Source organism: Caloenas nicobarica, chromosome 2, assembly GCF_036013445.1.
Source record: "Caloenas nicobarica isolate bCalNic1 chromosome 2, bCalNic1.hap1, whole genome shotgun sequence".
In the NCBI taxonomy this organism is placed as follows: Eukaryota; Metazoa; Chordata; class Aves; order Columbiformes; family Columbidae; genus Caloenas; species Caloenas nicobarica.
Window position 1 is genome coordinate 22,329,980 of NC_088246.1, and position 12,950 is coordinate 22,342,929.

General features: G+C 43.2%; 1 protein-coding gene across 3 annotated transcripts in view; it reads left to right on the forward strand.

Annotated features, from left to right (window-relative positions):
• ST8SIA6 (ST8 alpha-N-acetyl-neuraminide alpha-2,8-sialyltransferase 6) overlaps nucleotides 1-12,950 on the forward strand; it is a 66,650-nt gene that overhangs the window by 14,907 nt on the left and 38,793 nt on the right. Inside the window, exons 1-2 of one of the 3 annotated variants that reach the window (XM_065627713.1) lie at nucleotides 4,389-4,684; nucleotides 4,941-5,036. In XM_065627713.1, the coding sequence (XP_065483785.1) occupies nucleotides 4,590-4,684; nucleotides 4,941-5,036 (191 nt within the window). In that variant the 5' untranslated portion in view covers nucleotides 4,389-4,589. Of the gene's footprint in view, nucleotides 1-4,388; nucleotides 4,685-4,940; nucleotides 5,037-12,950 lie in introns of those variants that run through there. The other 2 variants (XM_065627711.1, XM_065627712.1) reach the window with 2 other exon arrangements.

Below are 12,950 nucleotides of genomic sequence, written 5' to 3' on the forward strand. Positions count from 1 at the left end.
TTATTTTTAATTTGCATTCACAGTATGCTCTGTAATAACTCTCTGAATTCTAGCAATGGATGCTGTGAATTTGTATTAACAGCAGTGTTGATTTGTGCAATGTGTAGTAAAATTCTTCGCAAAAGAATACTTACTGCTTTGTGTCCTCTAGCATAGGAGATCAGAGTTTCCAAATAACAACAGACTTTTCTTAGCGAATTGTTCCTGGGCTAATCGTAATGGGAAGGATTTCAGCTTGGATGGAAATCATTGACACAAGCTGCTTTTGATGCCAAAAGTTTACATGGTTTCAAAAAGCAATTAGACACAATTATGGAAGAAAAATCCATGAGAGGTGACTAAACACACAGATAGCTGTGGTTCAGAAATTCCCTGAACCGTTGATTGCTGGAAACCAAGAAAGGATCCTAGGGATGGATCACTGCACAGTTTTTCCCTAGGAGTCGTCTTCTGGGCACTGCCTGAAAAACACGCTGTTCTAGTCTGACCCAGTATGGCCTTTCTTATGGTGTCATGTTCAGAAGTCATGCTGAGAGCACTTAGGAAGAAGACAGACTGGAGAAAAAAAAAAATCTCCCTTCAGGTTAACAACTTGCAAGTTTTCAGGGTTACTGCATTAAAATCCTCTTTTGTATCTAATTAGAATTCAGATCTTTTTCCCTCATCAGCTTCCTTAGGAAGAGCACACACACTGGACTGCACTACAATCACGGGCATTTCAATGCCTGCGGTGCCCTTAATTGGTGAAGCTTTGCACAGCGGCTGGCAGCAGAGCACTGATTTTCAGTAGTTACTGGACTCAAGTTTGCTTATGCTACAAGATGCATTTTTGGCAATAAATGGGGCAGGATTGTGATTGCTAAAGAGGAGAAGCTGGTTATTCTGTTAAACTAGAGGAATTTGGTAAAGCAAACATAATACATTACTCTGACAAAAAAAAAAAAAAACAACATAGCCAGTTTAAAACATTGGAAAATAATTAATTTTGTGCTTAAGAGGCAAGTCCTACCATAGGTGTGACATCTTATAAGATGCTCAGCATCTTGAGGACTTCTCCATGTGCCCTGACTTTTTTCACCTTGACCTCCTCTGGAGAGTGAACAGTGCTGTACAGGGGGAGTCGTCACTTGCACACTTGGTGGACATCTCAAAACAGGGGTACGCTTAACTCCTTTGAAACAGCTAGTATGTCAGTTAGTTTTACACAGACCTCAACAGACTGCTTGCTGGCTGAATTTAGTTATTACATTCTTATTTAAATAAAGTCATAAAGCCTAATTTGTAAGTTACAGGACGCAAAATCCTGTCCTGAAAAATAGTGAAAAACCTTAAGGCCAGACTGACAAAGCACGGCAGCAACAGCCACACAAAGTGATTACTGGGTTTGGTTTACTTTTTTTTTTTTTTTTTTTTTAAGTGGAATACAGCAACATGCTGGGTTTTGTTGTTTTGTGAAATTATCTGGACAATTTGATGTCCTAGAGTCTGGCAGACAGCATTTCAGTTCTTGTTGTTTGTAATTATTTAAACCACGTTGCCCAAAACTGTGAGTGCAAATAAATGAAAAAGTTGTGGAACGCAACAAACCAATTACTTCCTCCCAGTTTGAAACACAGATGCTTTGTTTCTATGAGTTTGTTGCACTTTTTTTTTTTTTGGCTAAAAGCATTCACATGGATGACCAGTGGTCTTGCACTGACACCTCACTCCGGGGACTCTCATGCTTTGCCACAATGCGGGACTCCACTTTCAATGAATATCTTTAGTACTTTTTTTTTTTCTTCCTAATTGTACCAGTCATCTCCCCTCCTATTTGCAATAGCTAATATCCCTATGACAGCCATTGCTTAGATGAGAAGGCAGCATTAGGAAAGCATTTAATGAGCATTAATTACTTCTTAATATGATTTAGCTGCTGGAAATAAGGCAGCTAAGCTAGCTCCATGTGACCAGCAGCCCCACAGGCACCACCACCAGACTCTTTTTGAGATGCAATCCTGTCAACCTGGGGGGCAGCAGCCTTTCACAGATGATACCCACGGCTACATTTTCCTTTTCCAAATTAGCAGCTAAGTAGGGTTGTAGGAACTCAGCAACAAAGTCATCATGACACCACCTGGCTGATTACTGATCTCTTCCTTCTGTGTAAGCCAGCAATTATCAGTTCCCACTGACTTTGGAAGCTAATGGGAGTCAGAGGCTGGGGGATGCTGCCAAGATGCAGCAGCTTCCAGCTGTCAGGAGGACGGATGGGACACAGTCTCTGTACACTGCTCGGTCTTTGTCTTTTCATGTATGGCATATTTGGCATGTATGCCTTTATCATTTTGACCCTCTGTGTCATGTTACTTGACACCATCGCTTCTGACATGGCAATGTGATGCAAGAGAAACTTTATCTTTGAATCCAGCATTCCTAAATTTGAATCCTGATTTACCATTGATTCTCATCTCACCCTTTAGTTAGGTCACTTAACCTCTCTACTAAGCTGCTCTGCCAGGAAATTAAGCCTGGTAACACCCAGAGATATTGTGACAATCGATCAATAAGGGTTTGTAAAGTTGTTGGTAAACGACAAGCACTAAGTGCCAAGTCTAATTTAAACCGATACCGTTTATAATCTTCCTTTTTTTTTTTTGCAGGAACTTCAATATGACACAAAGATTAACCTTCTGATCTGGGAAAAAAATCTCTGCTGATATTATAGACTGGTGTTGGCAACAGACCTCTAACTTGAAATATGATGTCCTCACTGACATCACTAAATTTCCCATGGATTAGCTGACAGTGATACTTGAGGACTCATGGGAAAACTGTTGCAGAAGAAAATAACAGTGAAGGAAAAAAACATAGTTTTCTGGACTTTAATTCTTAGTTGTCTTTCATTCAGCGCCAAAATAGAACACCAGTTGATTTTCTAAACTGAAAGATTTGTTGTTTTACATAGAGTATTTAACAGATATTATGACATAGTTGATAATATCCACTAACATAAGCAGGAACCTTCAAGTTTTACAGAGGTAACAGTGGGATTGACATTTCTAGCACACGCTAGCCTGTGAACATATACGTACCCTAAAAAGCTGGATTGTTGGCCCCTACATGTTAATATACAATGTCAGCTGGATTTACAGCATAGGCCTGAAGCTGAAGTTTTGACAATGGTGATAAAACACCTTCACGTTCAAGACTTTTATGACCCATGACAACCTCAAACCAGTAAACTACTTGAGGACTTCAGAGGTCTTAACACTGGCTTTGTTTCTCTATTACGACTAAGTACCTCAGAGCCAAGAGGACGACAGAGCTGCGCTCACAGGGGGACTGTGCACTGAGCCAGTCCGATACCCGCTACCCTCCCGGTCACACCGGAGCACAACCGCTGCCGGCTCCCTCCCACCAGCACCCACAGCTCTGCTCACCAGTGAGCTCACAGATGCCCTAAAAAAATAATTAGCTATTTCCTGGCACACCCCATCACAGCTGGTGCCATTCCTCTGATGGACCATAGGCATGCTGCTTCTCACTGCCGTATCTAACCTCTTACCAGTCACAATATCAAGCCCCTCATTACTTCATTTATACAGCTGCAGCAGAGCTCTTATTTTGAGGCTTTCCAGCCATTGTTCGAGGAAGAAGAGCAGCTCCAAGGCTTAAGGGAATGCTTGGAGATACAGAAAAAGGGAAGGATAGGGAAGAATTGGGAAGAATCTGCAAAAATTAGGTGTCAGCTGGCTCACAACTGGAAGGCTGCTGAAAAGTATAGCATTGCTACCACCCACTCTCTTAATAACAGTGGCCTAATTAATGGCACCTTGTCATCTTACAAGGTTTCTCATACCACTAGCTGGCCTTATGAGAACACCACTAAATACACAATTAGGCAAAAAGATGCTAACTTACTATAGAATCGTTTCTTTACCAAAACCACCGCAAATACATTTTATTAAACGCATAGAACGTTATTTACAACTAAGAGCTATTAAAGCAGCTCCAACCTCGCTGCACCAGCCAGAGGGCACGGCAGGCTCGGGGGCTCCCCGCCAGTGACCCCCGCACACCGATGCCTCACCCCCTCCCGGCTGAAGTTCCGACAGTATTTACCCCCCTCGCACCGCAGGGCAACCGCGCTGCCGCTTTTGCTATCGAGAAGCCCGCCCGAGCGGCCGCCAGCAAGGCCTCCCGGGTCCTGCCCTCACACCGCGGCAGCTCAGCGCGCCGCCCCGGCACCGCCGCCCCGGCAGCGAGCGGGGAAACCGCAGCTGCCGCCGAGCTGCCCCCTGCACGGCGGCCGCCGCCACCCTCCGGGGACCTGCCCGGGGAGCGCCGCGCCGCCCGCCTGAGGGGAAGTTTGGCGGGGAGCCCGGCCTGCCCCCGCCCGGCCCCTCAGCGCGACCACCGGCCCTGCGAGCGGCGGCCGCGGTGGGAGGGGGGCTGATGGCGGCGGCGCAGGGCTGCGGCCGCCGGAACGGGCGAGGGGCGGAGCGGAGAGACCCTGTGGCTGCCATGGCCGCCTCCCCCTCCCCGCGGCCTCCCTTAAATACTATGGGGCGGCCGTAGCTGCGGCGGGCGCTGCTGCCGAGCGCACCATGCGGGCTGTCATCGCCTTGGCCGCGGCGCTGGGCAGCCTGCTGCTCGGCGGCTGCCTCCTGCGCCTGGGCGGCCAGCAGCCCCTCCGCGCCAGGTAGGGCGGCCGAGGGGCCCCCCGCTGCGGTGGGGCTGCGGGGCGGGAGAGCCTGGAGCCGGCGGGGGAAGCCGGAGCGGGACGCGGCGAGCCGGGCGCGGTGCGCGGCGGAGCCCGGCGCGGCTGGGCTGGGCTGGGCTGGGCTCGGCTGTTGGCGGCGTGTGAACGATTCGTGGGGAGGAAAGCGGCGCCGCTCCCGCCTGCTGATGTTTAATCGCTGGTTTTGACAACTTTGTTTTCCTGTCTCGCTTGCCAGGGGCTGGGAGGAGGACTCGGGAGGAGCTGCTGTCACGCCGAAAGTGGTGCGAGCCCTCAGGTCCCCTGTGCCGTCCCCGCCTCAGAGCGAGAACAGGTACGGGCTGCCCGCCGCCGGGCAGCGGGACCGCGGGTCCGGCTGGAGGGGTCTACGGGAGCAGAAATGTGCCTTCACTCCAGTTCATGCTTCCTTTGCTTTGGCAGCTCAATCAGAGGGAGCGTTGAAGACCTATTAGACCAAGGAAATGAAAATTCACTAGGACTGCAATAAATTATTTGCTCGTAGGCCCTCTTAATGACAGCTGTCACTCTGCCCTTGGTTTTGAGCCCGATAACATGTTGCGTGTAGCAGTTTCGTTAGCATACGATGCAAAAAGTGCTTGCTGAATGGCATGTTCGAGGTATCTTTTATTCTTCTTTCCAGGAAGGTGAAGCAGGAGCTGGGTAACATTGTAACCATTTTTGTAATGTGTATTTAGTTAAAAATACAGATTTCTCATTTAAAATCAATAGGATGAAGGCCAGAAATATGAAGCATTTTTATATTATGTAGCATCTTACTTTGTAGGAGCCCTTTTGCTTGATCCCCCATCTTGGTCCTTTAGATCAGTGTAGATATTTGCATTACAGCATGTTATTTTATACTGTGAAGTTTAATATGAAAATAGTTTGCAAAATTAGCTGTGAAACCAGTCGCGTCTTAATGTGCAGGCTTCAATATTAACGACTGTTTTCGTGCTCTTGAGTCTTCACACACTGTAGAAAAACAGTGCAGAAGAGGGTAGTGTAATCCACACGAGAGATTACTATGTAAGAAGTCATTCACAAATATTTTTTCTATTGTCTTTTACTTACTGTCTTACTTACTTTATGGCCTAATTAGCATTGTTGTTCCAATGATTATTATATGTTAATATATATTATGGTCAGAAACACATGATAAAAATTATAAAGAACTGGGGAATTGGTTCTTTAATGGGAACTGTGATGTCTGGTTATACTGAAGTGAATGGTCACAATGCAGTTAACCTTACTGAGGCCACCATTTCACCTAATCTAGCTGAATTTGAGGTTGAAACAGCATGTGCTTTCCCTAAGTGAAGGCAAGTGACGTTAGTCATAGTAACCATTGCAGTGTATCTGCACAGTTGGTTTCTTAACATGTTTCTGATGAGAGACCTTTGTGCTCCTTGGCTCAAAATTTCGAACTTTTACAAGTTGTAAGTTTACAACATCTTTCAGAATTAAACAGGAAAAGGAACAGGAACATTTGCTGTTATGTGCCTCTAGCCTGCTTTTCTTTCCTGTGCTCATTTTTTCCCCTTCTGCTTTTTTTTTCTTCTTTTCCACTCCTTACAATTTATTGGTTTTGCAGTATGTACTCTGTTCTGCTTTAAGTTTTGTAGCTGTCACTCCATTCTCCTCTCCACTCTGTTTTGTGTTATGTCTGTGGTTCCCCGCACCCCATCTTCTCATACTCCTTTTCCCTTTCTGAGCTGCAGTCTCCTTTCACCCAGCTCTGTGTGCTAAACCATGGAGTCAAACTGAGTACAAATGCGAGCAGAGAGCATTTCAGAGAACGGAGTCCAGCTTCTTCCCAACTGCTGTTAGTACAGTCACAACTGGAGCAAAGAAGCACGTACCAAAGAGGGCTGAAAATCTTTGGCATGTATGGGTCAGTTCTTAATCTCTATAGTAAGGCATGTAAGCATGAGATTTTAAATACACGTTTTTCCTTAATACACTTGGAGGATTTTGGCACCAATTTGGAGCCAGTTTTTATCAATTTGAAATTGTATTTTTTTTGTAACTGAGTGACCACAAAAGTGTGACAAGTGAATTATTCATTTAAAAAAAGTTTCATTTTGCTCTAGTTCCTATAACTGTGGTGTCTTTGGAGGGATGGCTTGCTGCCTGAATCCAAGAGAGGATGTTCTTTCTCACCTGAGTGACTACACTCAGTAAGCTGGCCTGCCAGGAGCTTGTGGTGCATGTTTGGGATATGAGGAAGGAGAGAGAGCTGCTGGACTGACCAGGAGCTGTTACTTAATCCAGGGAGCAGCTGGACTGGGCATGGAGCCACGCTGGAGGGGTTTGATTCAGGCAGCAGCTGGACTGGGCCTGGCTGAGGGCCATGCTGGAGAGGTTTGATCCAGAGAGCATCTGGACTCATTCAGGAGATTCAAACCATCCCTCAGTGATGGAGATGGATGGTCTGGTCGAGAGGAATTAGATTCCAGTTTGCAGTGGGGTTTTGCCGCCGTATCCATGAGTAGAGCGAAAGGACGGAAGAGTCCCTCATTGGAATAGGTTGTATAGGGGTTACTGAATTTTTTATCACATGAGGCTATGTTGATGCATAAAACTAGGAAAACTCTATTGGTGCAGACTTCCTGAAGTATGGTTTCCCTAAAGTACCCTGACAGTCTGAATAGCATTGTCGTGTTGCTGACAGCAAAGTCCTTTCCTGCGTAAGAGTGAGAGGATGTGCATGGATGTTAGGTTAGACTGTGATCTCTTCCTCAGTGTAATGCATTTTTCTGGCAAGTGTTAGCAAAGTTCCTTTTTCCTGGTTTTCCTGTAGCAGAGACTCAGGCACAGATTCCAGAAATTCTCCTAAAATAAATAATTTATTCACAAGGTACAGTGTGGAGCAGCTCGAGCTGGGTACCTCCTGGAGAGGAGCCCTCAGGGAAAAAAACTTGGACAATTATACCCCCACAATCCAAGGCCTCACCCACTGTGTGTCACTCTAAGCCAACTGCAAAATTAGAGTCCAGGGTTTCCCTGTTCTTCATTGGATCTCTTAATTTTTGTCAGTCAGGCCGTCAGTCAAAGTCCTGACCTTCTGTTGCTATTTTGTGCCTGCAGCTGGAGAGAAATAAGTTCTTGGCAATAACCAAAACATTATTCTGTGTCTCGTCTTCTGTTAGATACCATTTTGTTCCTTCACTTATCTCCAGGGGTGCAGCTCCCCTTATCTTCTAGCTTGAAGACTCTGAGGCCTTTTTTACTTAACAAAGCAAAAAGTGCTAAGGTTCACAGCTTGCAGAAGTTATGCTAAGCAAACTTATTTATGCTAAGCGAATTCTATATAAGCAGTTTCTAACCAAGTTCTATAAGAACCAGTATAGTCAATAATTTAATAAGCTAAGGCAGTCTGTTCCCTAACACAAGCTAAGGTTTTCTTACCAACTTTGGAGGGAGGATCTGCGAAAGGAAAAAACTGGGCATTATCCTTCTTGAACTCCAAGTATATGTAATCAAGACAATCTTCAGAATGGCAAGCTAATCTTCTTATTATTCTTATTATTAATCTTCTTAATCTTGTGATTTCCTTTGCTTTTGGAGACATGTTTGTAACCAAACATCTCCTGAAGAATCCTTAAGATCCTGTTATTTGGTTGCCTTGCAATACTGAAAGCTAATCTGTTGTTTTACTTTGAGTAATTCTTCTAAAAGGATGAAACTGAAAAATGAAAGGGTGAAATAGAGAGGATTGGTTCAGACCGTCAGACCGTCATAGATATTTAGGCAGCTATTATTCACAGTGGTGTTTAATTAGATGGTGGCTAGGCACCTAGAGTTCTCTGAAGATCTTAGTAAATAACCTTGAAGATGTGGTTTGTCTCTTACAGGACATTTCTTACCACTTTTTCTTGTTAGATAAATCGGCTGCCTTTACAGTATGACTTCCAGTTTTTGTCTTGCATTTATTTCGCAGCCTTCTATGCCTGTTAGTACAGTTTCTTACTAAAACCAGTTAGTACGATTTCTCTAGTAGTCCTCAAATTTATTCATGGAACCAGTATCATTTACACTGCAATACTATGGTTCGCTGGTAAATCCTAGTGCCTGTGCCTTATACCGTCCTCTCAATTTTAAGCTGTACCTGCAAATACAGTTTAAACTTGCTTAAGCCAACAGTACAACCAAAACAAGTAGTCTCTTGTCTCACCTTTAGACAGGGAGGTCCTCCCTCCCCACCTCTGTGCTGGTATGTTTGTGTAGTCACAGCATTATTAGCAAAATAGAGGGCTCAGTACTGCTGGTGCTTATCAGGGAAGGTGACAATAATAAGAGGAGCTAGGTGGTCTTCTCTTTGTTTTGAGGCCAAGGGTGTGCTATGTTAAGCTTGGGCAGAAATTCTAGCTCCTTTTGTACTGCCCAGGAATATATAGAAGATAAATAATGCCAGCTCCTACAAGGGAAATGAAAATAGTCTTCTCAAGCACTATTTATGTATTCTTTATATACAAGTAATAACAAGGCAACAGTACCCTGCACAACTGACCACCACTACTCTGTTATTCTGTTTGTGTCATCAATTTTACGGCATTCACTTACTATTTCCCTTACCTACTCTCTGTCTTTGCAGGTCCAAGGCAAGCACAGTGTAGAGGCTGTTGGGGTAATTGAACAGTGGGAGGAAGTGATTGAGGAGCTATGAGTAAACAAGTTAGTATTAATACAGTGTTCATAGTGTTGGTTTCTCCATTTCCTCTCTCAGCAGCAGGTCTTTATGCAGGCCTAGGGAATAAACAACTATACTTAATTAACTGTGCTACAGAGACCTGTACATTCTGTCTCTTGTCAAAATATTGCATTCTGGCAGGCAGAAGGGGAAGAAGAGACAGGCTATTACCTTGATTATGAACAGTAGCTTGGTATATTGCACAAATAATTTGCTACAGTTTAGATCAGTCGGCACTGGTGGCCACTTCACTAATTTTACCGCTCTCTCAGTATTTTTTTCCTTCATTCCCGAGAGATGCATGCAGACATATTTTAGGAGCACATTTCTAACACATGCCTCATGTATTAGTTCTGTCTAAATGAATAGATGTTCAGCTGAAAGCCGCTGCCAGGACACATTTATGTTCTGACAGTGGTGAAAGGTTTCCCAGCCTCTTTCTGTTTACTTGGTCCAAATGAAACTGCTCTGTCATTCTGTCTATCATGTACTATTGTAACATCATTTTAGTGTAAGCACCTTATTCTTTTCACTTTACCCACTGTGAGACTCTGAATGTTGCTTGTCATGTGTCATGTGGTGTATGGATTTTATAAATAAAAAGTATCTGATGTTAGGTACAAGTGGTGAATGCACCAGAAGGTCTTCCAAATAATTTCAAAATGCAGCTTATCTTAAAGACCTGATTTAGCATTCCTTAGATAAGCAAAACCTCCATGGGAACTCGAACAAGAATAGTAAGATCAGTCTCTTTCATAGTTACTGTGATTAATGTTACAAGACAAATTCTTACTCCTATGGCTTGATAAAGCCATTTTTATAGTCCATTTCACCAAGCATTTAAATTGTGTATTGCCCTACTAATCAAGGTGTTGTGAACCTTAAAAATGTCACTATATTTTTATCGTCTGATGCATTGGCGATAGTGTCAAAGATGAAAACAATTAAGAGCACCCTTCCTAGGGAAGTATGGATTATGTTTTTTAATAGTATTCAACTAATAGACTATGAGATTCAAATATAAATTAATCTTTTCAAGGAAGAGATTAAGACAGAAGGTGTTCACAATCTGGATAGTGTTGTTCAGTGCCAGTTTGGTAGAAAGATGGAAATGTGCAGTTTTGCATGCAGAACTTTTTGTTTTCAGCTGGAGATGCTCAGCTGGAGCAGGGTTCAGAGGTCCAGTGCTGCTTCAGGCAGACAAGAGCAGGAAGCCATAGAGAAAGTGCAACAACTAGCTCTGCTGGGCACGGAGTGAGTAAAGCTAATGAGTGGGATTTTTCCTTTCACTCAGTTTGGACTTAACTTCTGCTGAAATTAGGAGTGAAATTCTTGTTGCTTTCAATCCAGTTGCAGACAGTCCAGTTCTGAGCTCTTTTGAAAATCTCACCCCAAGTTCTTCCAATTGTTTCCAGCTGATTTTATGGGAATTCTGGAGGATTAGACTTCTGGTCCTGGGCATATCTTTATGTTATAGTATAATTGACAGCACTGTATTTCCTTTTTCCATCTGTGGGGGTTTTTGTTTTTTTCCCTGCCATTCATCCTTTTCTTCATCTATCTTATGTCCACGCATTTTCCTACTCTGCTAACTGTTTGGGATTGAGGTTGCTTTTGTTTTTAAAGAGCCTCTCTTTTCTTGCCCTCCTTGTACCACTGCTGCCCACGAACTCTGTGTTAACTGAGGTACCTGTCCATCTGGTGATTCCCTGCACTAGGGCTTCCTGTAGTCTCAGGACTGAATGTTCCAGATGCAGCAAAAGGGGTCGTGGACTTTTCATATAGTTTCCCTATTTCTTATTCTAAAGGTGGGTGCAATCCTTGTTTTAATTAATTTTACAGTTTAAGGAACTGCTGTCTTCCTGAGAGCAAGATATAGAATAACAACGTGCTGATAAATGTGGCACATGGTCTTAATCTAACTGTGGATTTATTAAAGTACAGATGGTGTAGTTTCTGAGTTCCTAGGAAGGATGTGGTCCTCAAGCTGTTTATATATGATTAAAAAAAAAAAAGAAAACTTTTTCAGATTTTGGCCAGTGAGGTTGCCTTTGAGTACATCTAAACTCTAAGGGAAATGCAGCAGAAATTTCCGTTTCATCAGTTTTATGAGTTCAAACCAACAGAATGTAACATGGTTTCCACTTCAAGTTCTCATCTAGTTTAAGATTTTGAAAAATTAGTTGAATGTAGCCTGATATCTGTGTTGTTAGGCATATTATCCCATTTCATTGCAGAAGTGTTAGCGCAGTTCTAAGTATTGAACAACGACTGTCATCCACTAGGTCAGGTATATTCATTTAGTGATAAATGTTGCCTAGCGTAGTTGTCCTAAGCGATCAGAAATCTAATCTGAGTCTGTCTGCACAACTCTGCAATGAATAATGCAGCAGAAGTCTGGACTGGCCCTTGCACACCCCTCTTTATCTGAATGCAAAAAATCTTTCACTCATGTGAAGCAGAGGCCACTCAGTGAAACAGAAATGCAGAAATTTAACTTTTACTAGGAAAAGTCATTGTTTTGCATATCTTGCAAATAAATTGTTTTATTTTTTATCTTTTTGCGCCATATAAAGACCATTGAGTAAATTTTGTGTGGAAATAGCCACAGAAGAAGTATTTTGGTGATCTATCTTGCGCCTGCCTTGCGCCTGGATAAAGACTTTGGATTAAAATTAATATCTGTTTTTCCTCACAATTGTGCCATTTTCACCAATCTTTACATGTGCCATGGAAAGGGAAGGAAAGACTCATTTCTTATTTCTCCCTTTGATGGCTGTAAAAGTGATTGTCAGGATTTAATGACAAAACAGAACAGGGATTTATTTTGCTCATTCTTTTTTATCCGACTTCTTCCTTTTTTTTTTTTTTAAATTTTCAAGTGTTGAAAATGTGTGCATAAAAAGCAATTATGTATTAAAAAACAGGCAACTCGCGTTGGTTGATCTTGGTGCTATGAGTTTAAAAAGACTAAAAGTCTGAGTAAAGCTTGCATCTGGTTGAGAGAGTATTTATTCATTGCTTCCACTGATCTCAGGACATAAATTAATAGGAAGCTATAAGGGCCTTGTAATGATTCTCTGCACAGAGTTGAAACACTGGTGGAAGAACGTTGTTTTTCTGATGGAGCCTGCGAACGCACCGCGCCGCGAGCGGCTCCGGCCCGGCCTGCCTGGCTCGGTGTGGCAGGGAAGGTCTCCTCTGACCAGTGGTGCCTCACAGTGCTGGGGCCACTTCTGAAAACAGCATCCAGCAGCCTCATTTTGAGTTGTATTGAAAGACTTATTTGCACCAATAACATGCACTTGGCTTCTGATATCAATAGGGTTTTTTTTTTTATTTTTCTTTTTTTTTTATACTGCTAAGCTTTGCCTATAGCCATTTCTCATACTTTAAGCTGCAGAAGAATCATTTGAGCTTACTGAGTTAAAGAAGCAAGAGAAAGGAAACATTACTGCATGCTAACTAACTGCATTTGGGAACTGGTATTGGGTTCTCTTGTGAAAGGGCCCACCTGGTTCTTTGGTGTAGACAGAA